This window comes from Mixophyes fleayi, chromosome 2, assembly GCF_038048845.1.
Source record: "Mixophyes fleayi isolate aMixFle1 chromosome 2, aMixFle1.hap1, whole genome shotgun sequence".
Classification (NCBI taxonomy): domain Eukaryota; kingdom Metazoa; phylum Chordata; class Amphibia; order Anura; family Limnodynastidae; genus Mixophyes; species Mixophyes fleayi.
The window spans coordinates 96,299,126-96,326,136 of record NC_134403.1 but is presented as its reverse complement, the minus strand read 5'-3'; the positions used below and the strand labels follow the sequence as shown (position 1 = coordinate 96,326,136).

At 39.0% G+C, this 27,011-nt stretch overlaps 1 protein-coding gene across 1 annotated transcript in view; it reads left to right on the top strand.

Annotated features, from left to right (window-relative positions):
- Window positions 1-27,011, top strand: part of GTF2F2 (general transcription factor IIF subunit 2) — a 171,777-nt gene that overhangs the window by 45,822 nt on the left and 98,944 nt on the right. Inside the window, exon 5 of the mRNA XM_075199735.1 lies at window positions 19,264-19,299. Coding sequence (XP_075055836.1) covers window positions 19,264-19,299 — 36 coding nt within the window. The remainder of the gene's footprint in view (window positions 1-19,263; window positions 19,300-27,011) is intronic.

The window sequence follows — 27,011 nt, the reverse complement described above, 5'->3', positions numbered from 1 at the left end:
ACTTCAAAAGATGTGAACGTGAGTGATGGGACATTTGGTAGAACTGTGTATGTGCACTGTGGGGAGAGAAGTAGTCCAACCCCACCTCCTTGTCTGCCTTCAGGTCTGGAGGTGTGGGTGAGATGGAGGCCACCATGTGAAAGTGCTGCAGGTGAGGCAGTGTCTGATTGCATAAGCCATGTTTCTGTTATTGCCAGAAGGTTGAGGTTTTTTGAGAGGAAGAGATCATGAACGGAGGTAAGTTTGTTACAAACAGAGCGTGCATTCCAAAGGGCACATTTAAAGGACTTGGGAAGAGAGGGGAGACAGGTGATGTGTTTGAGGTTTGCTATAGAACGGTAGTGTTCTGATGTATGTGTGTGTGAGGAGTGTGGGGGACCTGGATTAGGTGATATATCACCAGCTAATAGAAGCAGAGTGAGCGAAAGATAGGCAAGGGGATTGTAAGATGTGTGGCCTTTTATTTTCTGGCCACAGGTGGAGGCTGTACTTGTTAGAGATAATAAATAGGACAACAGTTCATGGGTGTTAAATAGAGGTGAGTGGAGTAATGCAGGTGCAATATGAACAAATTTGTGTGTTGGTGGAGGGGTGAAAGATGACACAGTCCTAAAGATCATGCCATGAAAGGAGACTAAGAAAAGCAATTTGTGAAACATTGTGATAAAAGGGGTAAAAGCAAAAAGCAAGGGTATTTTAAGAATTACCTCTTAGCAGTATTCCATATAAATAGACAAGTAGTGCAGAAATAGGCTGTGGCAGATGTTGCTTATTGCTGGGAGTTAAATCAAGTCAAATGTAGTCCAATGTTTGGCCAACTGTGTTGTCTAACTGTGCATTTTCGTCCACTTTGTGAGAAAATCCCACTTAGTGCAGAAATCACACACGTCTAACCCCACATACGTCTCCCCATAGAAATGAATGAATAAATGAGTGGCTAAGCTGGTAACCCACCCATTCTTTCCTACCCCCAAATCATCAACAAGCCCCAGCATGTCATCCTCCTGCTATAGTGGATATCTCCAAGGATTCCAGGCCCATGCTGGAAAGCCAGGGTAGCTAACAAGATTGGACCGCAGTAATGGCAACTGCGCCACCTTAGTGGTTGCAGCAAGACCCCTCCCTGCCAATTATGCCAAAAGTAAATAGAACACACTTTTAACCTAAACTTTAATAAAATGATCAATTATTTTTATTTAATTAAATATCAATCCTGTTGTTCTTGGTCTGTCATACTCCAAATAGGAGAAGAAACTCCAAAATCACCATAAACAATCAATCTACCTACACACTAAGCGCTAACTACCCCTCGCCAGCAGCCAATCACCAATGGCTAGTGTGAGAAAACTCTTTGATCACGCTGATCCAGTCATTTGTAGCGTGTGTGTGTATATATATATACTGTTTTGGTATCATGTTTTAGGGATCCTGGATTCTTCATTTCCAGTCTCATTAATTAGCCTGGTCTGGGGATCACAAAGAGCCACAGCACTTTACAGAGCAGAACTGGGTAGTCTCTGGGAGGGAGTGAGGGTACACACTGTGTAAGGAACAGTAATTCATTTATATTAATTTACTGTGCTTTACACTGTGCCATCTTGTAAAGCCAGGACCAGCACTGACATCTATGGGAAGGAAGGAAAGGGGGCTAGTCTCATTAAGGCTGTAGGACTTATCTGCCTTGGTTGATGATTTGTGCGCCTTGGCAAATAAAAGTAAAGCTGTTGTGACCAACAAAAGAATATCGCTGGTCACTGCTTCTTTGCAATTGGGAACAGGGTTGCTCTATTTATCAGTTGCATATTTGCTGATTTCAAATTGGATTTGTTGTTTAATCATCATCATTCAACATTTATTTATATAGCGCCAGCAAATTCTGTAGCGCTTTACAATTGGGAACAAACCTTAATAAAACAATACTGGGTAACACATACAGACAGAGAGGTAAGAGGGCCCTGCTGGCAAGCTTACAATCTATGGAACAATGGGAATTTGAAACACAAGGGTAACTGCTACATCAAATTGCACATTGGCCCAGCTAGAATGCAAAGGTTTTAAGTATTGAGTGGACTGTGTGATCAGTCACACAGCAATGTTGGTCAGAGGGTGGTTGTCTTGTGTTCGCTGTGTAGAGGGTGGTAATAGGGTAACCTAGGGAGATTAAGATGCTGGTTGAGGCATATCAAAAGCTTGTCTGAAGAATTGGATTTTCAGAGAATGCTTGAAGGTTTGAAGACTAGAGGAAAGTCTTATTGTGTGAGGGAGGGAATTCCACAAAGTGGGTGCAGCACTAAAAAAAAGTCCTGTAACCGGGAATGGGAGGATGTGATGATAGTGGAAGAGAGACGCAGATCTTGTGCAGAACGGAGGCGTAGAGTTGGGAGATATTTTGAGACTAGTGACCTACTCTATGTATGTATGTCGGTGTAGTTTTGTTGGCAGCCTTGTATGTTAGTAGAAAAATGTTATATTGGACTCGTTGAAAAGCAGGCAACCAATGTAGAGACCGACAGAGTGGCTCAGCAGAGGAAGAATAGTTTGCAAGGAAAATCAATCTAGCTTCTGAATCCAAAATAGATTGTAGGGGTTCAAGTATGATTTTGGGAATGCAAGTAAGGAGGGAATTACAATAGTCGATGCGGGAGATGAGTGCATGAATTAAAGTTTTTGCTGTGTCTTGTGGGAGATTTACGTATTCTGGAAATGTTTTTTAGATGTATGCAGCATGATGTAAATATAGAGTTGATGTAGGGAACAATGGATAGTTGTGAGTCAAGGATTACACCTAGGCAGCGAGTTTGCAGGGTGGGACTTATGGTCATGTTATCAACAGAAAAAGAAATGTCAGGCAGGAAGCTTCTGTTTTTGGGTGGGAATATTATTAATTCAGTTTTTTAAAGATTGAGCTTGAGTTGGCGAGAAGACATCCAAGATGAAATGGCAGAAAGACAATCAGTAACTGAGACAACATAGATGGTGAGAGATCAGGAGAGGATAGATAGATTTGTGTATCATCCGCATAGAGATGACACTGAAATCCAAAGGAGCTTATAAGTGTTCCAAGAAAAGTGGTGTAGATGGAGAATAGCAGAGGACCTAGGACTGAGCCTTGTGGTACTCCAACGGATAAAGGAAACAGAGCCGAGATGGAGCCAGAGAAATTAACACTGAATGAGCGATTTAGATAGGTAGGATGAAAACCAGGATAGGACAGTGCCTACAAGACCAAGGTTTATTTTCTCCAGCAACAAATCTCTGAAAATTTGACTAGCCTGAATCGGCTTGTCCATCTGGATTAGTGATCACAGAGCTGTTTGTGGCATGGCTAGTGTCGTGTGAGGGAGGAAATAGACATTCAAGTAGCCACAGATGGAATGCTTTAGGCTATATACCCACTGGTGTTTAAAATTCTCTATTATGTGTTTTTAATGCAAGTGAAGTGTCTTCTCACAGATGTAAAAACAAAAACCATTGTACCAAATGAGAGTATATATATTTGCAGTTTTGAATGCTTATTCCATTTTTAGCGCTTCTGACACGCTTCAATGCACTTGTAAACTTATATTCAGTTGAACATTTAAGTTTAAAGGAATATCAAATGCATGCATAAATACAATGTTTATATGCATTTGTACTTGCATTTTAACATGCGATATTCATGCGAATATTCAAATGCAAGACTTGGAATGAAAGGAGTAGGGTCTCTCAACAGCACAGAAGGGATGTGAGGCTCCAGCCACACTGATGCGCAAAGGTTCTGCTATCGAGCACACCTTTTACCTGAAAACCGTACACCCAAATTATATATTAAAGCAATATTCAAACGCATGTTTGCATTTCTTTCGAAAAAATAAAATGATTAGTAGTTTTGTCTTCTCCACCATTTTAATTTTGTTGTTCTAGTAGCTTTCTCTATGAGCCAGTGTTGGGTTTGAAGTTTTATGGAATCATTCATTGTCACTTGCCAAATCAGACATTGTCATATGTCAGATCTTCCTGTAGTACAGTACAAAAGCAAAAATAACTGCAGATGATAGGAATGTCCTACCCTCAATTGAAATATTTAAAACTTATAAATAAATTGAGCAATCCTCATTTTCTTGAGATACATTGGTGACTTACTACAGGGTCTTGTTAGGGTAATTTTACCTCTCTTTTATCAAGTCCCTTCAGATATCAGTGAGATAAGATGCTGGTTAACCAGGAGATCAGTAATCAAGACACAGACATGCCAATGTCAAGATGTATACTGAACTGTGCTCGTTTAATTCTGGCATACATTTATACATGAAAAAACGTTTGATCTGGTTATAGGATAGAAACACAAGATTGATATTTTCCTGAGTAAATATAAATCTTCTGACAAAGCTAGTTAGTTCTCTTCATGTCACTTTTATGGGTTCTTATCAACTTTCACTGGAGCCAGTACTCCCAATGTCCTCATCATCCATTATCCCATGTCCTAGGCCTCCATCCGGGGTCTTTGAGATTGTTCAAGGCTGGAGCTGGTGATTACACTGAATGTATTTTTGAGGCAAATACCAAGATTTTTAACTCCTTCACATATCATTATTACCATCATCATTGAGAACCTAGAAATGCTCTCACAATCTCCCTCCTTTTAATAATATATATAAAAGGTAAAAAATGTTAAGGCCTGAAATGGTGACATCTAACGCAGCCCAGACTAATTTTGTACAGTCTCTTGTGAGAAAGCAAGGGTCTTTCACCATTCACCCGGGACCGAGTACAGATATCAGCACTTCTGCCCCTGTTTATTCAAAAAGTATCTTTTCTTCATGCCTCTGCTGTAATCTCTGTATATCTTTTCTGAACGTACATGACATATACCAGTTCCATCCTATCAATATGATCAATACCACAGTGATAATGAGTAGTGGGTGTAATGCCCATACATAAACACTAGTGTTATGCTGCAACATACATGTTTGAAATACTGCAGTTTGTTGTGGGCAAACAGGTCTTATGTCTGTGTTATCACAAAGATCTAGGTTATGTGTCCAGTGTGACCAGCGTCGTCTTGCAGTGTGATGCGTGCAGCCTGGAGTCTCGGTTCTGGAGTTTCACTGATGTGGGGGTGGTCAGCAAGACCTGATACAGACCCTCCAACCTTGGTTCAAAAGTTCTCCTCATGTGTTTCTTTAAGTGCACCCAATCGCCAGGTTTCAGCTTATGCGGCTGTAGGTCTGAATCAGGCTCTGGAGGTGAAGAAAATGCTAGAACATGCAAATAGTTTAAATGATCAGTTAGACTTATCATATAGCTAGTCCAAATCTCCATGTTTATGTTGTAATTGCTGTGGATAATAACAGACTGTCTTTGGTAGTGTTCCAAAAAGTATTTCATAAGGAGACAACTTGCTATTCCTATTTGGCACAGTTCTTACACTAAACAAGGCTATGGGAAGACATTCTGGCCATGTTTTTTTTTATTTCAGCCATGATTTTCTGAATTTTCAGTTTCAATGTCCCATTTAACCTTTCTACTCGCCCACTAGCCTGTGGTCTGTACGGCACATGAAAAGCTTGCTGTATGCCTAGATCTGTCATTATGTGTTGCATTATTTCCCCTGTGAAGTGTGTACCTCTATCTGATTCAATTACCTCAGGGACACCATACCTGCACACAATCTCACCAATCAGTCTTTACGCAGTTGCTTTTGCTGTTGCCTTGGCTACTGACCAAGTCTCCGGTCATTTACTGAGAAGATATGTACAGACTAGAACATATTCATATATTCCAGATTTAGGCAGTTGTATATAGTCTATCTGTAGTCTTTGAAAAGGATAAAAGGCTTTTGGAGTGGTACCTTGTGACGTTTTTACCCTTTTTCCTGGATTTGAAGTTCCACAGATCCAGCAGGCCTGAACATAGTCTGTAGCAGCGTTATTGAATCCTGGAGCTATCCAATGCTGATGGACCACGCTGGTCATCTGTTCCTTCCCCAGGTGCGGCTGTCCATGAGCTATCTGTAACATGGGAGTGAACAAAACCTGTGGAAGACAAAGTTTATCATTCAGTTTCCACATACCAGCGCAATCTTCTTGTGCTCCTAATCGTTTCCATCTTTCTTTCTCCAATGGTCCTGTTTGCTGTTGAAACTTTTTAAGATCAGTGTAGTCAGACATTTCTTTCTGTACTGTGTATACTTCTCTTTCAGGCTTTCTCTTAGCCGCCTTTTTTTTTTTTTTTTGCTTCTGCATCTGCACAACGTGTTCCCTTTTGAAACAAAAGTCTCATTCCTTGTATGTGCTTCTATTTTAATTACGGAAAACTTGTGTGGCAATTGCAATGCTCTAAACAAGTTTCTTATTAGACTGGCATGCTGTATGTCCTTACCACTAGAGGTCTTGAAATCTCTGCTCTTCCATATTGGACCAAGGTCCTGTGTCACTCCCCAAGCATACCTGGAATCCGTGTAGATATTGGCAGTGGTTCCTTCTGCATATTCCAATGCCTTGGTGAGTGCTATCAGTTCAGCAGCTTGTGCTGACAGTATCGATGATAGTGGTCCTGAGTCAACTACTTCATTTTCTGTAGTCATCGCGTATCCTGTAAATGGTGATCCGTTATCATAATACCTGGAACCATCTACATAAAGTACATACACAGCATTAGACAAGGGAGAGTCAGTAACATTTGGAAGAGACTGTGCTTCCATATCCATAAGAGCGAGGCAATCATGTGAAAAAGAAAAATTGTGGTTAATATTTTCACCCAATTCATCGTCATCACCTTCACTATCACAATGTCTTTCTTCTGACGGCTCTTGTTCTTCACTATTATTCCCTCCTTTTGAATCTTGAGATTCATACATTAGGGGTAACAATGTTGCTGGATTTAATACTGTGCACCGTTTGATTGTGACATGTGAAGCACTTAACAATGCTACCTCGTACTTAGTGAGTCTGGCTGCTGAAAGGTGTTTTTACCTGTTGTATCGCTTGGACTCTTTGTGGCGTCAGATGTTTAGTGCCCTATGAAATGCAGTGTCCTAAGAAAATTACCTTCTGTGCTGCTTGGAGCTTGGATTTGGACACTCTGCAGTCCTGCTGGCCCAAAAAGGTTAGTAGAGAAACAGTTTCTTCTTTACACTGTTGTTCACTATCAGCAGCTATCAACAAGTCATCAACATACTGCAATAGTCAGGTAGTTTCAGGATATTGCGGTAACCAGCCTTGTAAGACAGTTAACATTGCTTCAGAGAATTCTGAAGGGCTGGTGGCTCCTCCCTGGGGCAATCTGGTCCAGCAGTATTGTCTTCCTTCATGCTTTAAAGCCAGCATTTTCTGTGAATCGTTAGTTATTGGTACAGAAAAGAAAGCATTTGCTAGATCTATAACTGTAAACCACATTGATGTAACAGGAATTTGGTTCAGCAAGGTATGTGGGTTTGGGACAATGGGTGTGTTCACAACCAGTCATTTATTTATTTCTCTGAGATCGTGAATTAACCTGAATTCGGGAGCTCCTCCCTCTTACTGTTCTCTTTCCTTGACTGGGAATAAAGGTGTGGTGAAAGGTGATCGACATTTCTTTGCTATACCTTTGCCTTGGTATTCTTGTAATTGATTTGTGATTGCTTTATTCTGTAACAAAGTCAAAGGATATTGTTTAACACATATTGGTAGTGTGTTAGGTTTTAGTATAATTTGTACCGGAGCAATTTTTAACAGTCCCACATCAGTTTTTTCCCTTTGACCATATTTTCTCAGGTACATCCTTCAGCCACTGTGGTAGTGGTGCCTCATCTTGAGATGTGTTTTCACTTGGTTGTTTCAAAAACACCTGAACTGCTGCTTCTACCTGATTAGATATGTTGTCTGGAAGTTGACTGGTGCATTTTATCCCTTCTGGGCTTTATTTAATGCATGCTCTCATTAACTGTAATATGTCGGCACCCAGTAGATTTACAGGACAAGTGTTTGAAGTGAGAAACTCTATAGGGACAGGAGTACAGTCTTTGTTTACTTGTATCTTCACTTTTTTTTACTTTTCCTAAGGTGTATAGGCTGTCCTGTCAACCCTGATGCTTTTACATAATCTGAGGTCACTTATTCTTGTGGTACTTGATCGTGTCTCAATACTGTTTGCCTTGCTCCCTTGTCAATTAGGCAGTCCAATTGTTGACCAGTGAGCAGTGTAATTTGCACAGTAGTTCCAGGCAGCTTACCTTCTTCAGAGGTGTTTACAAGAACTGGGCAAGGTGTTGACAACAGGGAGCCATATCTTCATCTCTTTGCTGCTGCTGCCATTTCTTGTATTTCCTGCAGTCCTTCTTCATGTGACCTGGTAATTTACATCAAAAACATCTGCCAGTCATGTCCTCACCTTGATTCCTTTGTCTTGCACTTACTGTTTCTGTTCCTTATGGCTGCTGCCTTACTTGCCATGTTTATTTTCCCTGTACCAGGTGTACAGTTACCTGAGGAGTCTTTTGGGCATTCTTTTCCCTTTTTTCCTGCCTCCTGGTCCTCCAGTCCTCCAAGTACCTGTAGCAAAGATTACATTTTCATAGACAATGCCTCAGGTCTGACTGTAAAGAGTTGGCTTCTTACCTCATTCGTTAAACCATTCAAAAACTTTGTTTTCAACATTCTTTGACCATCTGGGGTTTCTGTAGAAAAACCATCATTTTGTCTGGTAGTTAATTTATCCAAATACATCCTTACTGAATCATTTCTCTGTGTTATGTCTAGTGCTGCTGGTGCTTTTAATTTTGTTTATGGCACCACCATTGTACTCTGGCTAGAAATTCAAGACCAGTTATACGTATTTCTTTGTTCTACAGGGGTTGCAGGATGAGTAATAGCCCCCCTGTCACCTTCTGGTGCTCTTGCTGTTAACCCCTGCTGTTAATTATTTGAGTCATCACTCCCATTATTAGCACCTTCGGCAGTATTGGCATCAAAGTTTGGGTTAGGCACCCTTTGTATTCTGACTGGATACATATTAGTATGAGAATGCAATACCTGCTTTTCCAATGTTGTTCTCCTTCTCACCCTCTGATTTGTTGTTTCTCTTTAATGGACTGATATTGTGATCCTTCAACCGGCTTACCATCATTGGTATCTTGTAAACATTTTCCTGTAAGAATTATCTGTACAAGGAGGTGCATTAGATTCCACATTGCAAACACTGTCTCTCAGGATAATCATTTATTTCATTATTATTAGACTGAGAATGTATTTGACTTGGGGTTTGAAACGTGATTGATGGAGTGTTACCTGCGTCCACTGGGGTCACTGAATGAGTTTCTATTTGCCAATGCCCCTTTTGTGCTGCTAACTGTACTATGTGACCTGCCTGTTGAGGTACTAGTGGTGTATCTGGTCTATTGTCTGGTTTCTGCAGTGGAGCTGTAGGGTCCACATAAGGCGGTGGCATGTCTAATACACCTGTACCTATGTGTGCATTCTCTCTTCTTTTCTTTTCTTTTTTTTTTCTCATCTCTAATGATACTGTATACCACATGTTAACCACATCTGCTTGTCCTTTTCTGCTTATCCATGCTTTATTGGTGTTTTGAAACCTTTCACTTTTCTGGATCTAGTGTGCCCTCTAATGGGAAACCTGCTCTGTCAAATATTTGTTTTTAAATATTTGTTGTCGATTTATTTTATTTTTTTAGAAATTTCTTTACTTCTCTGTATTCCTGTACCTTTGTGGGTTTTATAAACCCAACAACCCTGCTAGCCTGTGCACCCTAGTATTCAGAATTGATCAATTTCTGAATATACTGTACTGTTGGGTTGCTTTACCGCATGCACTCTTATAGCAGTTATATGTATTTTACAGAGAATTATACCTCAATACTATCGTTCAAAAACCTCTTAATTCCTTCTATTCTGGCTGAAAAATATTTGCATACTATACAAAGAAATATAATCAAACAACAATAATAACAATTGTGCAAATCTCTGTTGCAGCTGTAACCATTTTTGCTTTCTTATTTCATAATCACCAGAATATCCTTTTACAATATCATTATGTAACCCAGGTGGTAATTTCTTTATACTGTACAGACAGATAGGCTTCCCTTCAAAGGGTATGTGATTAACTTGCCAATATAGTAACACTTGAGACCAAAAATACCCTATATTTTGCTGCAATATATATCCTTATTTAAATGCACATTTAACATACAATAATATTGCTTTGCATCCACAACACATTCAAAAACAGTTCTATCAATTACAGCTTCCAGTGTAGAACAGTATCATCAGAATGCTTTCTAAGTATAACAGCACATGAACAGTCTGAACAATAACCAAATGAATTATTAAAATACAATCGTGAGTACTTTTGACATATATTAAATTCAACCATATAGTTAGCGCTTTTTATGCTCTCAAACAGATATCTGGGTTCAGGAAATCTCTCTTACCATATACAGATGAACAGCTTTTAGACACACAACAGGAATGCTGGACAGAGAGTAAATCAGTGGAAAAAATCACAGCTGAATTTACTTACCGTACGGGTTTGAGCTGTCCGTGATTCCAGCTGGTGCTGCAAGCGTTATTTGTCATCTGTATCGGTTGTCCGAGATCCCGGCTATTGGAGCCCCCACGTAATGTTAGGGTAATTTTACCTCTCTTTTATCAAGTCCCTTCAGATATCAGTGAGATAAGATGCTGGTTAACCAGGAGATCAGTAATCAAGACACAGACATGCCAATGTCAAGATGTATACTGAACTGTCCTCGTTTATTTCTGGCATACATTTTATACATGAAAAAGCTTTTGATCTGGTTATAGAGCAGAAACACAAGATTGATATTTTCCTGAGTAAATATAAATCTTCTGACAAAGCTAGTTAGTTCTCTTCATGTCACTTTTATGGGTTCTTATCAACTTTCACTGGAGCCAGTACTCCCAATGTCCTCATCATCCATTATCCCATGTCCTAGGCCTCCATCCGGGGTCTTTGAGATTGTTCAAGGCTGGAGCTGGTGATTACACTGAATGTATTTTTGAGGCAAATACCAAGATTTTTAACTCCTTCACATATCATTATTACCATCATCATTGAGAACCTAGAAATGCTCTCACAGTCTACATAGTAATACATACACTTCTGGTGCTTGAATGCAACTTGGATGACTGACAAAACAGTAAGTCTGATCCCTGTTGCAAATGTGTCTTCAGTACACATGACTACGTTTTATAATGCTTGATGGGCTATTCAAGCTCATTACTCATTGAAAAAGTTTTGTGTATATTGTTAACTGATTTGCTAAATTAATTGGTGATCCCTACTTCCACTTTTTTTTGCACCATGTTGTAATTGGATCTGATGCAGATGAAAAGCTCAGACTACAATTATTTGAGCTGCTGTTGGAATTGAAGTCTCTGCAGCTGGGTTTGAATCCAGCAATCCTCACAGTGCATTTGTGCAGCGCAAGCTTGTGAGTTACTAACGGTCAATTATGAAAGTGCAAAAGTACACTTTTGTGATGGCAAGTGCCTTCCTTTGAGCTAATGCACCTGTTTTTCCTCTTCACTCCTCCATGGCAGCCTTTACAATAGTTAGGTTTTCGTTTTGTTTAGCAAGAGCCCAATCAGTATATAATCCAGCTCCTGGAAATAGAATCCTGGTCAGGTAATAGTTTTTATTTTTTCTGTAGTGCAGGGCTTGGCTGATCTCAATTCCAGTGACACACCACCAGCAGGCCAGTAGCATTGTCTGCGCATTCATCATTGCCGGGCACCAGGAAATGAATGGGAAGCAGTAAAAGGAAAGCTACTTAAGTGTTCCCTGTTCAGTAGAAAGTGCTATGGAAGTCACTAAGCAGAGCTTTCAGTACTCTTCCAGAGCCTGGGGAAAGCAAGAAAGAGAATAAAATACAACAACACAGAAGTTGGGCAGTTTGTGACAGCACCTTTACAGCTGATTCTGATGGAGTGTTTTATATTATGTGCAATTCTCATATGCTCCCTCCTAACCAAGCTATATCCAGATGGATCAGAGAAGTGATCATAAATACATACAAGAGGAATGGGCATAAAGTATCAGAAGTAGAGATGGGCGGGTCCGGTTCTCCGAGAACCGAACCCACCCGAACTTTGGGTATCCGAGTACCGAGCTGAGCAGCTCGGTACTCTCCCGCCCATTCCGAATCCAAATCGAGCCCGAACGTCATTGTGACGTCGTCGGATCTCGGGGCTCGGTTCTCGCGATACTTCAACTTTATAAATACACGCCTCCACAGCAATCCATCGCCATTTGACAGAGGGAGAGAGCAGGGTGTAGTCATAGGCTAATTAGAGCAGGGACAGAGAATACAATATTGTTCTTGCAATTGCTCTAACCAAAATCGCTAGTGCAGAGAGGAGGATAGAGGTTTATTATTTTTTCTTCATATTTGGCACTCCCCAGCGCTTTTGGGGTGTCCCCCATAATTGTGCATAAATATTTCTGGCTGTCAAAAGTCATATCTGTCAGCAGTATCTACTAAATAATTTTAAGCACTCCTCAGTGCTTTTGGGGTGTCCTCCCTAATTGTGCATTAATATTTCTGGCTGTCAAAAGTCATATCTGTCAGCAGTATCTACTAAATAATTTTTAGCACTCCTCAGTGCTTTTGGGGTGTCCTCCCTAATTGTGCATTAATATTTCTGGCTGTCAAAAGTCATATCTGTCAGCAGTATCTACTAAATAATTTTTAGCACTCCCCAGTGGTTTGCGCTCAGAATGGATTCAAAGCAGTCCACATATGATCTGAATGAGCAACCAGGTTCTGTCACCAGTCCTGATGTTAGTGTTCCCAGTACGTCATCTGGCCAAGGCGATGTCAAACAACAGAGTGTTTTCAAATTAGTGCAAAAAACAAAAACAAAAAAAAATTTACTGTATTGAAGCGAAAAAGAAGTGTAACTGAGCAAAAGTTAAGTTACGATAAAAAAAAAATTGCAAGCATGCCATTCTACACACGCAGTGGCAAAGAGAGAATGAGGCCTTCACCTTTGGCTATTAGTGGCAGATCCCAAAAAGTTACCCAGCCTACAATTGGTGCACAACTACTGTTACGCGTCAAAGCCGAGCTGCAAGATAACAGTGAGGCATCACAGGAGAATATTTGCTCTGATTCACAAATGACAACAATCCCTGTGGAGAGTCCATCCAACAGTGGGATGTCTAATCGTGAGCATTCTGCTGATGTGTGCCTTAATAGCCCGAGTGTAGCCGGTGATACCCAAATTGAGGATGCCACTTTGGAATTAGAAGAGGATGAGGGGGAGATTTGTGTAGGCGACGAGGGCGCTAATGATGTTGATGATTATGATGCAGACAGATACCAAATTGCCTTTCTCAATTTCTATTTATATTCTAGATTATATAACGGCTGAATAGTTTTCTATTTTACTCCTAGTGGAGAGAGGATCTGATGCAGACAGATACCAAACTGCCTTTGTCCATTTCAATTTATATTGTACAGTATATAACGGCTGAATTTATTAGTATTTTATACAAGTGGAGGGGGGCCTAGAGAGACAGAAACCAAACTGTCTTTCTCCATGTCAATTAATATTGTACAGTCTATAATGGCTGAATTTTTTAGTATTTTATACAAGTGGAGGGGGGCCTAGAGAGACAGAAACCAAACTGGCTTTCTCCATGTCAATTAATATTGTACAGTCTATAATGGCTGAATTTTTTGGTATTTTATACAAGTGGAGGGGGGCCTAGAGAGACAGAAACCAAACTGGCTTTTTCCATTTCTTTACATATTTAACTATAAGTGTAGGGTGTAATATACATTCAAAGACGATGGCTGCATTGCCAATATGCATAGATGGAGAGGAAGACGATCTGTTTTGTGTGTAGAATAGGCCTACCAACGAAGAATTAAACTGTTTTTTTGGATGATTTATTACCTCAACAATTAGATTACTTGTCTCTAAAACAGTTGGAGCACTAAATTGGGTTAATTTAGGCCCAAAAACATGGATTTTCCAAAAAAAATAGCAAAACAAAACCAAACAAAACCAAAACCAAAACACGCAATGGCAGTTTTGCAAAACCAAAACCAAATCCAAAACACGACGGTAATCCAGATCCAAAACTGAATCCAAAACCAAAACACGGGGGTCAGTGACCATCTCTAATCAGAAGTACTGAAGGAGCTACATCTTGGGCACAGATGGCCTCTGAGACAAAACGAGTGCTCAAAAAATATTACCGTTTATACGGTAATATTGCGCGTGAAAAGCGTTAATACGGTAGTTTGTCCGCGGAATTTCAGCTCGCCGCTCAGGGAGCGGCGAGCTGAAATTCCACGACTAATTACCGTATTAACGCGAAGATTTTTTGAGCGCTCGTTTGAGAGCGTTAACGCTAACAATTGAATACCCCCCTAGTTGTTTTATATGTTCCAAAGACAGCTTGGGAACTGCTGAAATACATAGAGGAAGGGGAGGATCTGGATTATATACTGCCTGAGTTTTTGTTTGACCTGTCTTTAGATGGAACAAAATAGAAACCTTCCCATTGTGAATTCTGCCTTTGAGTATTTTAAGGAAAAGGAATTGATTGTACTGATAATTCACATTTTTATCAGTTTAGCTGCATCGATTTGTAGGCCAAAATGGTGGCATTTTCTGTGAAGGATTGTCTTATGGGGGAGGAATTGAGGGAATCGGGGTGTACCTTGCTTGTGTGGATTGGGTGCACAATTAATCCTATGTTTGCACTGAATTGAAACACACTAAGATAAAATTTGGCAAGTAGATTTATCTAAATAAGCTGGTATGGGTAGAGGCATGTAGTGAGGTGTTCTCTGAATAGATACACATGTTTTACATCCCAGATCTTGAATTCACTAGTAGGTAAAAGGGACTGGAAACCTAATTTTGTGAAGTGGGAAGTATGTTGTACCTTTCAGCTGCAGGAGAGCACATTTCTATGTGTATGACACCCAATGCAATAATGGCTTTAAAATACACAAAAATGACAAGCAATAAATACAGTCCCCTAACTTTCATGATAAACTTAAACCATAAATGAGGCTAAAATTAGTAGTATTATGTTTAATACATTTATTTTAGGAAAAAAAGAAATGTTTACATTAATGAACAGGGCTGTCCAAGACAGCAATTAGGTTACTGGAGTATTTGCAAACCCTTTAATGTAGGCAAAAATTGATTTTACGGAGGTGTTTCCAAAAGCCTCTAAATGAATGTGCACTTTTAAATATGCCTGGCAGACAATTGTTTGTTTGTTTGTTTTTTTTTTTAAATAGGATTCGCAAATGGCCATTTGCAAAATAAAAAGCTCCCCAAAGACTACCAGCCCCAGCACCCTTGGATTGTGGGTACCTAGGTGATGAGAAATATTAGGCTAGCTCTGTAATTCCAGTGTAATGGTACAGGGTCCAAGAAACCTTAATCCATTATGCTAAAATAGTAATAACTTTTAAATAACTTTTAAAGAGCAACAAAATTGTTAAATATAATAAAGACAAAGATAGTGTTCATCTAGAAACTATACAAAATAATTAAAAAATGTAAACAATTTTGGGATTAGCAGTGATCCCATATATTTGTAAGCAGCGAGTGTTTAGCTTTCTGTTGTAATCTAGTCATCTAGTTTAGAATTTTTGCATTATATCTTTTTTGATACATTTGGTTTTACTATTGGCTCCCTAGTTTTAGATTTTTTTGGGGGGGTTCTATGGTAGCAGGCCCAAGAGGGACTCACTGCAGAGAGATACATAATAGAGCCTATCAGGAGTTTCCCAAAACACATCCACAAGGCCACGGCCAAAAATGGAGGCTGTTCGGTGATGTTTTGAGGTTGCTGTGCTGCATCTGGTACTTGGTGTCTTGCACGTGTGCATGGCATTATAAAATCTGGATGTTACCAGGCCATTTTGGAGCGCAATTATGAGCGTAGTGTCAGAAAGCTGGGTCTCCTCGAAGGTCATGGGTCTTGCAGCAGAACAATGATCCCAAACACACTTCAGAAAGGAATGGCTCAAGACAAGGAGCTGGACTGGACTGAAGTCTCCAGCAATGAGTCCAGATATGAATCCCATAGAACACTGGAGAGATCTGAAAACAGCAGTTGGCAGGTGATTGCGGTGCTTTAATACAGCATTCGAACTGTCTCGCATTGTAATCCTTGGTCATGTTTTCTGTGGCCACATCCAGGGCAGTTGGTCATATCGCTGTGAGCATCTAATAACATTACATATAGTGGTGACGGGAACATCAAGGTTTTGGGAAATTGATTTGTAGCCTTGAGATTATCCATGCTTTGCTACAATCTTCTTTCTGATCTACTCCTGGCAAGTTCTTCTATCTGTGCTCATTGCAATACACACAATTACACAAAACAGAATGAGTCCCTTTCTCTATTCAAGGTAATTTTAATCAGTGATTTTTATCACCTGCAATTCACCACAAGTGAGTTAATTTCCAAAGTGAAGAAGAATCGCTTGCAATAGATCAAATTATTTATAACTACTACAAAAAGGTGGCAATAATTTTGTCCTGCCCGTTTAAACCTGTTGTGGGGATTGAGTTAAGGCTTGGTACAGTTTTCTAATTTTTGGATTTTATTCCACTGCAAACCAAAAAAAGACATGTGTATATCAAAATATTTTTGGAAGAAATAGTGCCAGTTTTTTTGGCCACGGATTTATAAAAAAAGAACTGTAAACTTATGTGTGATTTGGAAAACATGTTAAAACCTCCTGCTGTGCCCTCCACCATTTTTATATATGGTCTAGATTTTGCAAAAATGCACCAACAAAATAAACATCTTGTCTCCTACTTTGGTACAAGTATTTGCTAAAAAAATAATTACATTTTGTACATGTTCTGAATCATTTTTTGTTTAAATAGTGTTAAATATATTCATGAAAATGGAAGCATAATCTGCTGGCCTTGGATTGGGTCCGGCGGTTCCCAAACTGTGCGCCGCGGCTCCCAGGGGTGCCGCGGCGCTGTCACTGGGGTGCCGCGGGCCAGACCTAGAAAAAAGAAAGAAAACAGGAACTTACCAAACCGCCGGGCGCCGGGACCCAGCAGCCTCCTCTCTACCGCCGCTGTCACTGAATATCGACGTCAGTGACAGCTGCGGGAGAGAGGAGGATGCTGGGTCCCGGCGCCCGGCGGCTCGGTAAGTTCCTGTTATCTTCCTCCTTTCTGTGGCTGGCGCCTGGCGCGGGGAAGAGTGAGAGGAGGGGGACAGAATGATGGCAGAGGAGGGGGACAGAATGATGGCAGAGGATGGGGACAGAATGATGGCAGAGGAGGGGGACAGAATGATGGCAGAGGAGGGGGACAGAATGATGGCAGAGGAGGGGGACAGCGTGAGAGAGGGCAGAGGAGGGGGACAGCGTGAGAGAGGGCAGAGGAGGGGGACAGCGTGAGAGAGGGCAGAGGAGGGGGACAGCGTGAGAGAGGGCAGAGGGGACAGCGTGAGAGAGGGCAGTGTGCCTGGATGCAGAGGGGGCAGAGTGTCTGGATGCAGAGGTGCATTTTTGCATATAACTAAATAAGTATTTCTGTCGTGACCTAAATACTTATTATATTTTTTTTGACCCAACTACTTCTAAAACAGGAATGCTCAGTAATTATTTTGGAGGGGTGCCTTGAAAAAATTTGGAGACTCTAAGGGTGCCGTGAACTGAAAAAGTTTGGGAACCATTGGATTGGGTTAACCCATTCACTCATATTATTAGGAACATTGTGTTTTCTGGTTCTTAAGTAAATGGCTACAAAGAGGATGAGTGAGGTAATCCTAGTGTATGAAAGTGGACCCGTTAACTACCTTAACATAAAACCAAATATCTAGATGTCTGTGTGTTAAAACATAACAGAACTGCTGTAATTTCCATTCCTCACTCCAAATGTGTATATATATTTAAGTCTGTAAATAAAGTAAAAATAAATATGTACAAGAAAGTAATGATTGTGGTGTTCCTACCACAGTAATAGTAAATATCTTGTGAAGTTTGAATAATTGTTGAACTGTTGCTGCTGCTCTTACACCAGCTTGGGACTCATCTGTAACCTTGAGAAAAAAAGCAAGAGAGTGCAAAATAGTGCAGTATATTGAGTCTCCCCAATATGAAACTAATAAAATACTGCATACTTTTTAAAAATAAATCAATGTCTGACTTTCCTTTTTTTTATGATTGTATCTTCTTATAAAGATGAATTTGAGATCTTCAGTACAATGATCCTAGTGTGTCTCTAGAATAAAATAAAAGTTGAAGAACCGCCAATGGTGTAGTATTTTATTTAATAATTGACCTTAAAAATAGTACAAAATGTATTTGAAAAATGTAGTCATATGCTAATCTGGTATGTTAATGCCACCGGGGTCCCTTTGTTGGTGGTGACATCACTTGGATGGTCCCAATCAAATTAGGATGATTGAGTAACCCCAGAAGGGGGTTAGAAAACTTAATGCCGTGTATGTGTAAAGAACAAGGAAGGTCAGAAAGCTGCTCGTGTGCAATATTGCAAAAAAGCTGTTAACTCTGGTGAATTTCTTGTTTTCTTCTGTATACATTTTGCTACATTTATTTTCCAGTTCAGTAACTTAAAAGTGCAAAATAATAGCAAAAACTTTAATATATAATATATAGCCTACCCATTCACTGGGATTGTGTAAAATAAATACATTTTATCTAATCTCTTGCTAGGAACTATGTTTAATCAGTGGGCATAAAAATATGATTTCTGTATAGTATGCTACTGGCAATAGGTTTAATATTATCTTCGCCTAACTTAGATGACTGATTCCATACTGTTTTATATGCAGTGATAAAATATATTATTCCATAAATAAGTATTCTAATCTCTATATTCAATCTTTCTTATATACTTATTTTGTGTTTTAAGTTTTCAGTTAAAGCTAATATAATTTATCTCCAACATCTTACGGTATGCAGGTCGATGGTTAGACAATTATTTGGTCGGCACTAAAAAAGTCTGCAACATTAGATACTTCAAATGTCCACAGTATTATATGGTCGACAGTATTATTAGGTTGACAATTCAAATGTCCACAGTATCACTAGGGCGACAATTTGAATGTAACCCGTATTATATGGTTAGGAATATTATTGTTGACTTAATACTGTCTATATTTGAACTGTCGACCTAATAATACTGTCAATGTCGTTATTGTTGGCTTTCCAACCCTGTCTATGTTATGGTGTAAATCATGTAACTGTCGAAAATATGTATCAGACCCTATCTTACAATGTTTTTTGTTTTTCAGGTCAGTCTGATGATAAATCTGAGAGCAGGACAACAGGTAAGTGTCTTATTTGCCACTCAGTTTTTTTTTTTTCTAAAGTAATTTTTTTTTTTTTTTACCAGACTAATAATAATAATAAATGTTTATGTCTGTGTTCACATGATTTTAACCCTTCCTACAAAAAGAATGTGCTGCAAACTCAAATAAGGCTTTTAAAGGCTTGTGCAAGCAAGACGTCTAGGGATCTGTTGAACTGTCCACATAGATGGCAATAGAACATATAACTAGATCTCTAGTCAACAGTATTATACGGTCAGCCTACTCATGCTGAGTTCTGTTTCATGTGTACCCCGAGTACTTTGTAAATAGGCATTCATCCATACTAACCCTAGGTGTAGGAGTTGTTTAAAGGACATTTCTGCTCTCTGCTATCATACCTGTATTATGGAGGTCATCTGTGCCAGAAAAGAAATCCGGGAAATCGATCCTCAGCAAAGCGGCTTTAAGTGCAATGTTCAGCACGGGATAGCAGCCTTCAGTCCTATGCACCCCATTACGTCGCAGTGGGATTCCATAATGTTTCCCTACGTGACACAGAGGTGGTCCAGGGGTATAGATTCCCTTTATACAAATATGGTGGGGAGGAAGGTCCTTAAAGACAAGTATTTTTAGTTATGCCTTTCAGTTTTTCCAATTGTCATATATTATGTGAGGGAATTGCAGATGATAGGCAAGACATATTTGCTATGTTTAATGTAATTGTGCCTCCTAATGTATTACGTAGACTTGTCTCTTGTGTTTGCTACATCCTGCTCTGAAACCTTGGTGTTGTCCTCCACTGTACTGAAAAGCATATGGAATGTATAGAAACAATTACTTTGATGCTGGCTTAAGAGTATTTTGTAAATGTTAAATACCTTTTAAGGCCCGAGAGCCGTGACCTCACAAATGGCCACCTTCTGAACACCTTTTTAATACCTTTTTTTTTTTTTTTTTACCATGTCTGATAATGACACTGTTTGCTTTATCTTGCATACTGATAGCTTTGGGGTCACATCTTTAGCAATATTGGAATGACCTCCCAATATCTCAGTCATTGTAGCTGCTTTAGGTCTAAATATTGTCTATCGTCTTGTGGTTCATTAACGCTTAGAAGTCATGCAGTCTTTAAACTGCAAATCGTTTTTATTATTTTTTTTTTTTTTTTTACAGTTCCTAATTATTATGCATCTGTCTTTACATTGGTTGGCGTTCTTTAACTCTCTTACAATATTTGGTAACAAATGAAAGCTTGTGTGACTTTTGTGGACTTTGCTATATTCAGGTTACATTGTTAAGGGATCTCATCAGGTGCTTAAGTAGTTTACCTCCTGTAGTGCAGACAATAAATGCTGTAAAGGAAGATGCAAATTCTGGAATGGTTAGAGTTAAAGGCCATTACATATGTTATGCTAATTTTTTAAGTATTGGGCTTTGTTTAAAATGATAGTATTTTACTTTGTAATGACAATTAATGTGCTTGTATCTCATTGTCCTAGTGAAAACATGCATGTAGTGTGATAAGTGTATGATATTTTATAATTCTGATAAAAAGTGATTCGACATGCAGGGCCTTCTATAAAACGAAAATCCACTGGATCATGCAAAACATTGGTATTAATGGGCTCTTAATACAGTAGTACTGAACATACAGTGATGTTAAATTAAATGTATCCTTGACAGAATGCTTTAAAATGTACTATATTAATTCTCATAGAGACCATTTTGTAGCAACGTTGTGATGGGGCACAATTCTTTCTTAAGCTAAAGTAAATAAAAACCTTAATCACGCTTTATGTTGCTTATGTGTTATGCTTAATGGCCAACTCAAATGTCTCTTGTGGAGTCGTTCCAGGTTAAAAAACATATTTGCCTATTCTTCTAGGAGACTCCCACATGTCAGGTAGATTAGGCCGCCCTCCCGGGTCATACCTCTGTATGTTGTGAGGGGGGGCAGCGCCTTGATGAGGCACATTATGTCATCTCCTCACCTGCGTGATGGCGCAAAACATTGTGTCATTGTGCAGGGTGGGGCTGTGATATCACCATCTCCCGCACTTGCCCATTGGTCCAAAAAGTAGGCAGGGACAAGAATACCCAGATGCAGATCAAGTTAGCAATTAAAGCAATGAAACTATTACTGGTCACCAGATCACCCATGATTAGTTCTCCATTCCTACACAGGACTTAGGAGGAGACTAGGAGTGGCATCTGATTAGATACTGCGCCTCCACCTAACTGGAGTGGGTAACTTGAATTTTTCTGTTAGTGCTTGGTATACAGTATTACTTGATGCCAAACCTTTTCAACGTATGCATTACTTTGTCTAGACAGCTTCCAAAATAAAATCTTACTGACTTTTAGATTAACCACTATTTACTGTCCATTCATAGTTTCTTTATACGCCTGACAAAGTACAAAATCAACAATTCTGCTCACTTTAATATCTCTTTTAATAAGAGGTGAGTAATGTCATCCTCAGGCTGCTTTAGTACTAGAGGACCCAACATACCTAGCCAAATTGGGATATGAAGTTGGCTTTGTTTATGAAAGTGACCACGAGTTTCCAGAGGCTGATAGGGTTTACTGGGAATTACAGTTAACTGTTAGAGGGCTACAGGATGCCAATGTCTCCCTTAAATAGTGAACTATCAGTAATCTTAGTACAAAGGGATTGTGATAATTTGTATTATGACATCCATGACACCTTTAAAAACTCTGGCCCTTCTCCAGATCAGTCTTCGACATCACAAGAGATGATCATCCAGACTGTCAAAGAAAAACATCCACGGGCCCTGGTGCTATTGAATCCCACAGAATAAGTTTTGCTAGGGGCAGAAGTTGCTGCATTTCTAGGGATGAGCCTCTTGCATTATAGTATGCTCATGACCTGTCTGGCGGTTGAGGCAGTCTTGCAGGTCTAGGCTTCTGCATGAAATTTATGTGAATTTAATGTATTCTGATTTGTGTGGCAGGAATTGGCTGGGTATGACTGTCCATGTACTAAATGTCCACTAAAGTGCACTGAACTGCCTTGGAGCCCAGGTAAAACACACCTGAAGCATGACAGTACATTGGACAGGATAGGAGTTCACTGCAAAAACAGAAGGGGGGAGGAATGTAGTATGCACGAAATATTGTGTTCTGTCCCCTATAAATTGTCGGGCTTTTTCTATGCTTTTCTTGGTCAGGGTTGTGAATGCCTGATAGAGAATTTCAAGAGGCTCAGCCAACCTGTGAGATACAGTCTCTAATACTGTGTATGCAGTACCTACACTGGTTTAGCTAACTAATGCTAATAATCACTTGTATTCTAGTTAACTTGGTTAATAAGTGAAAAAAGCAGAAGTAAACTGTTACTCTAAAATAATGGAAAAATATCTTTCTTCATCAAGATAGAAGTATAAACATTAAATTTAGCTAATTAAAATATATAGAAATGTTTGTGTATGTATACACAATACCAGCTTGGACACAGCTACTCATAGCAGGGGTTTTCCACATTTTAGATTAATAGTAAAATCCTCAAAACTATGAAACAATACCAAATGGAATTATGCAGTAACCAGAAGCATGTTAAACAAATATAGAAACATAGAATTTGATGGCAGATAAGAACTACTTGGCCCATCTAGTTTTTAACCTACTGTAACCTCAAACCCTATTTGATACTTTAATCTTTGTAAGGATATCCTTATGTATATCCCAAGCATGTTTAAATTGCTCTACTGTATTGGCCTCTACCACCTCTGATGGGAGGCTGTTCCACTTATCCACTACGCTTTCTGTGAATTTCCTCTGAACCTACTTCCTTCCAGTGTCAGTGTTTGTCCTTGTGTTCTAATACTTCTCTTCCTTTGAAGAATGTTTCCCTCCTGTACCTTGTTATAACCCTTGATATATTTGAAAGTTTCTATCATGTTTCCTAAAGGCCGTCTGTCTTGCTTTCACAATTTTTGCTACTACTTTTGCAAACCACACTGTCTTCCTTTTTCTTGTATGTTTCCTTTACCCTTCTGATACAAAGGTCTGTTGCTTTTAGTATTGCACTTCATTTTTCCCACCTCTCCTATACTCTTTTCAAGTTCTTTCACTCTACCAAAGAGCCACTTACACATTTCCCCATCTCTACAAAGTCAGCCTTCCTAAAATCTAACACCTTTGTTTTTGTGTGGTATGAGTCAGTCTCTTGTCTTTATACTAAACCATACTGCTTGATGGTCCCTGGATCCTAGGTTCTCTCCCACATTTACATCAGATATTCCCTGAGTTTCATATCTGCTCTATATCCTAGATTATTCAAAGTAACCACTCTTTGCCTTGATACCAGCTTTGCACACTCTTGGCGTTCTCTCATCCATCTTCATGAGGTAGCCACCTGGGATGCTTTTCTGCTTTTTGCAGTCTTAAATGAGTTCCTATTTATGCTGAGCACTTGTTGGCTGCTTTTCCTTCACTCGTCCCAAACCATCTCTATTGGGTTGAGTTCAGGTGACCGTGGAGGCCAGGTTATCTGTTGCAGCACTCCATCACTCTGCTTCTTTGTATCATTGTTCTATCACTGCCTTGAGATGTGTTTTAGGTCATTGTCCTGTTGGGAAAGAATGATGGCCCAACTAAGTGCAAACCAGATGAAGTGGCGTGTCGCTGTGGAATGCGGTTGTAGTCCATTTTAAATAAATCGCCAAATGTCAGACCAAAGGACAGATTTCCATTCCACTGGTCTGATGTCCGCTGCCAGTGTTCCTTGGTCCATGCAAGCCTCCTCTTATTATTTCTCTTCTTCAGTAGTGGTTTCTTTGCAGCAGTTCTACCATGAAGGTCTGACCTACATTGTCTCCTCTGTACATTTGATATTGAGATGTCTTCTGCTTGAACTCATTGAAGCATTTATTTGGCCTCTACTCTGAGGTGCTGTTAATAGGCAATTTCTGAGGCTGGTGACTTTAATAAACTTGGAGCTCTTTTCTGTTGCGATCCTCATTAGAGCCTGTTTCATCATAGCGGATTATGGTTATTGCCACTGCTCTTATATAAACTTTCAAGTGTGTTGTAACTTTCTGGATTGACTGACCTTCATTTCTTGAGCTGTTCTTTTCATATTATGGATGAATACAATCATAAAAGATGGCCTTCTACCAAACATGGCTATTTAAGACCCATCCTATCTTGTCATAACATAACTGATTGGCATTTGCCATTAACAAGCAAAGCAATTCCACAAATTATCTTTCAAAGGTACACATTTACTATGTGAGCATTTAAAATGATGATTTTTTTATTTATTTATATTTTTATTTGAAACATAGAATATAAATTACAATTATGTCATACAACATGATTATACAATACATAAATTGTCTTAAATACCTCTTCGAGGTGCGGTCTAATGATTTAATCAGTGTGGTTTAACATTCTCCAGCTCTAAATGTCACTGATTTGCTAAATAAAAAACTACTTGTTCGGGGTACATTTGAAAATTTTTTACCTTTTTTATTACATTTTTTTTGTGGGGAAATACATAGACAAATAAAGATAGTTTATGCCTAAGAAACTTAATTTCAAGCATTTTAGCTTAAGCCTTTAATACCAAGGGAAGCATACTTTCAGTCATAGGAGTACAAACTTTTAAAAAGTGGTTATTTTACTCGACAGGAAAAAATGTACTGCAACCACTGATGTGGTGTTTTGTCATGTGTAACATGATCTAGTTCCTATTAGCTGTAATTTAAAAAAAAAAAGAAAAAAGAAAAATTGTGTAGTTATTACTATCCATATATTAACATGGGTCATAGGGAAAATACTAGCTGCATTAAAATGTTGTCCTCCAACATCGGACAGCTTTGATTTTGCAGTGTAGTTACAATGTAGAGTTCAGCTAGGGCACATACCTTCCCAACTCGAAAGTTGTCTACACACTACAGTGCAACATTGTTTCACCAAGGTGCAAATTTGCTCCTAACTCTAGTGTGTAAAAATTTGCATATAGTGTATAAACACCATTACAAAATGAAAATGTTTTAGAAACTGAACTTGAGTGCTACATTTTGTAAATAATATACATTTTCATCCCATTATAGTTATGTGAATGACATTTCACATGTGTATGTGTCCTAATGGACTTTGAAGCTTTTATGTTTTTCTTCCTTGTGGCTTCTTTTCTGCCAAGGCAAGAGCCTCTTGGTTGCTATGGTTGACATGTATGATATAGGTTCATGATAAAGTCTGAGATATTACTGGGGGGCTGGGGATATATTAATCTTTCTCTGTGTCTTTTCCAGTTTAGTTTTAAAGAAATCTTGACCTTTTCTTTTTTTGTTCGTTTTTCTTTTGCACAATATATATATGGTCTTGAGTGTATACACACTCACACATTGCCCTACATCATTCAATCGGTGATCGTGATTTTTAGGATATCACTCCTCTAGTATAGACCTCCTTTTAATCCACATGAATAGGAAGCATGCTTATTATCACATCCCAAATATGTTATCATTAATGCATCATTTCTGTAATAAAATCCCCTACAATTTGTCCTAACTTCCCAGAACACATCACTGAGGAGATTGAATATTTTAGTCTGCTCTTTTTTTTTTTTTTTTTCATAATACAATTTTTAAACTAGATAATAATATGGTTTTATGAGGACTTCTTATTACTAACTACACAGTCCTCAAAAATGGTTGAATATTAATGTAATTCATTTGTTTGTATGATTATCTCTTGACGTTAGGGTAACTTCTGCAAATATTAATAATGTTTAAAGAGTCTGGTCATTTCTCTTTATATCCCACCCTCATGTTTGGCATTCATACACATCTAGATGGACTTGTCCAAGCTCTGACCTAACCATGATGTCTCTTGTAATAAATATTTACATGCAACTGACTGCTTTTCAGCCATTTGCTTTTCCTTCCGGAAGCCAGCATGACACAATACTTATAGTAATTAAAAGCATTTCACACAATTAATGAAGCTGTCACAACTACCTAACATTTTTAACACATTTTGGATTTTAGTTACCTGATAACCCCCTTCATCACGAAGGCTTTTCGCACCCCTGTGCTGAACCAATTTTGTCCCTTTTGGGCTGGTTACAGTCCAACGTCAATATCAGCAACTTGTTTATGCCGTAACCACGCAAATTATACCTTTCAGACAATACCATTAGACTGCTTATACCTCAAAGGAAATGTACCCAAAATGGACAAACATTTTTTTTTATTGAAATTGCAAGAAAGTGAACTGAAACCAAATTTAAACACCAGCACCAGGAAATAATTTGTGGTCCTTGCTTTGGCGTCAATCCACCTTTCCAAAAAAGCAAAAAGTAGGATCTTACACAAATCTGCACTTGAAAATGGTAACGCATTTTTTTTCCCCCCTAGTTTGCACAATCTTGACTAAATTGTCTAAAATGTGTTGGAATAATATGGTTAGTCCATTTTTGAAAATAGCCTACCACCAGGCTGTTGGAGATCTGGCCATTAGAAGCCCCCCATTCTTTGTACTTGTTAACACTTTCTGTAGTGTAGCAGGTTATCGTCAGGTGACCACTAGACAAGAACTACTAATGGGCCACATCAAAGTGTTGTCATTCTGCTGCATCCTCTCTCTGTCCCTAATGGCAGTAAATTACGGTGGGGGACTTGTAAGTAGGTTTTTTTTTTGTTTATTTTTTTGCTTCATTTACACCCTTCAGTGCTACGGAAGAGTGGCACTTTTAAGAT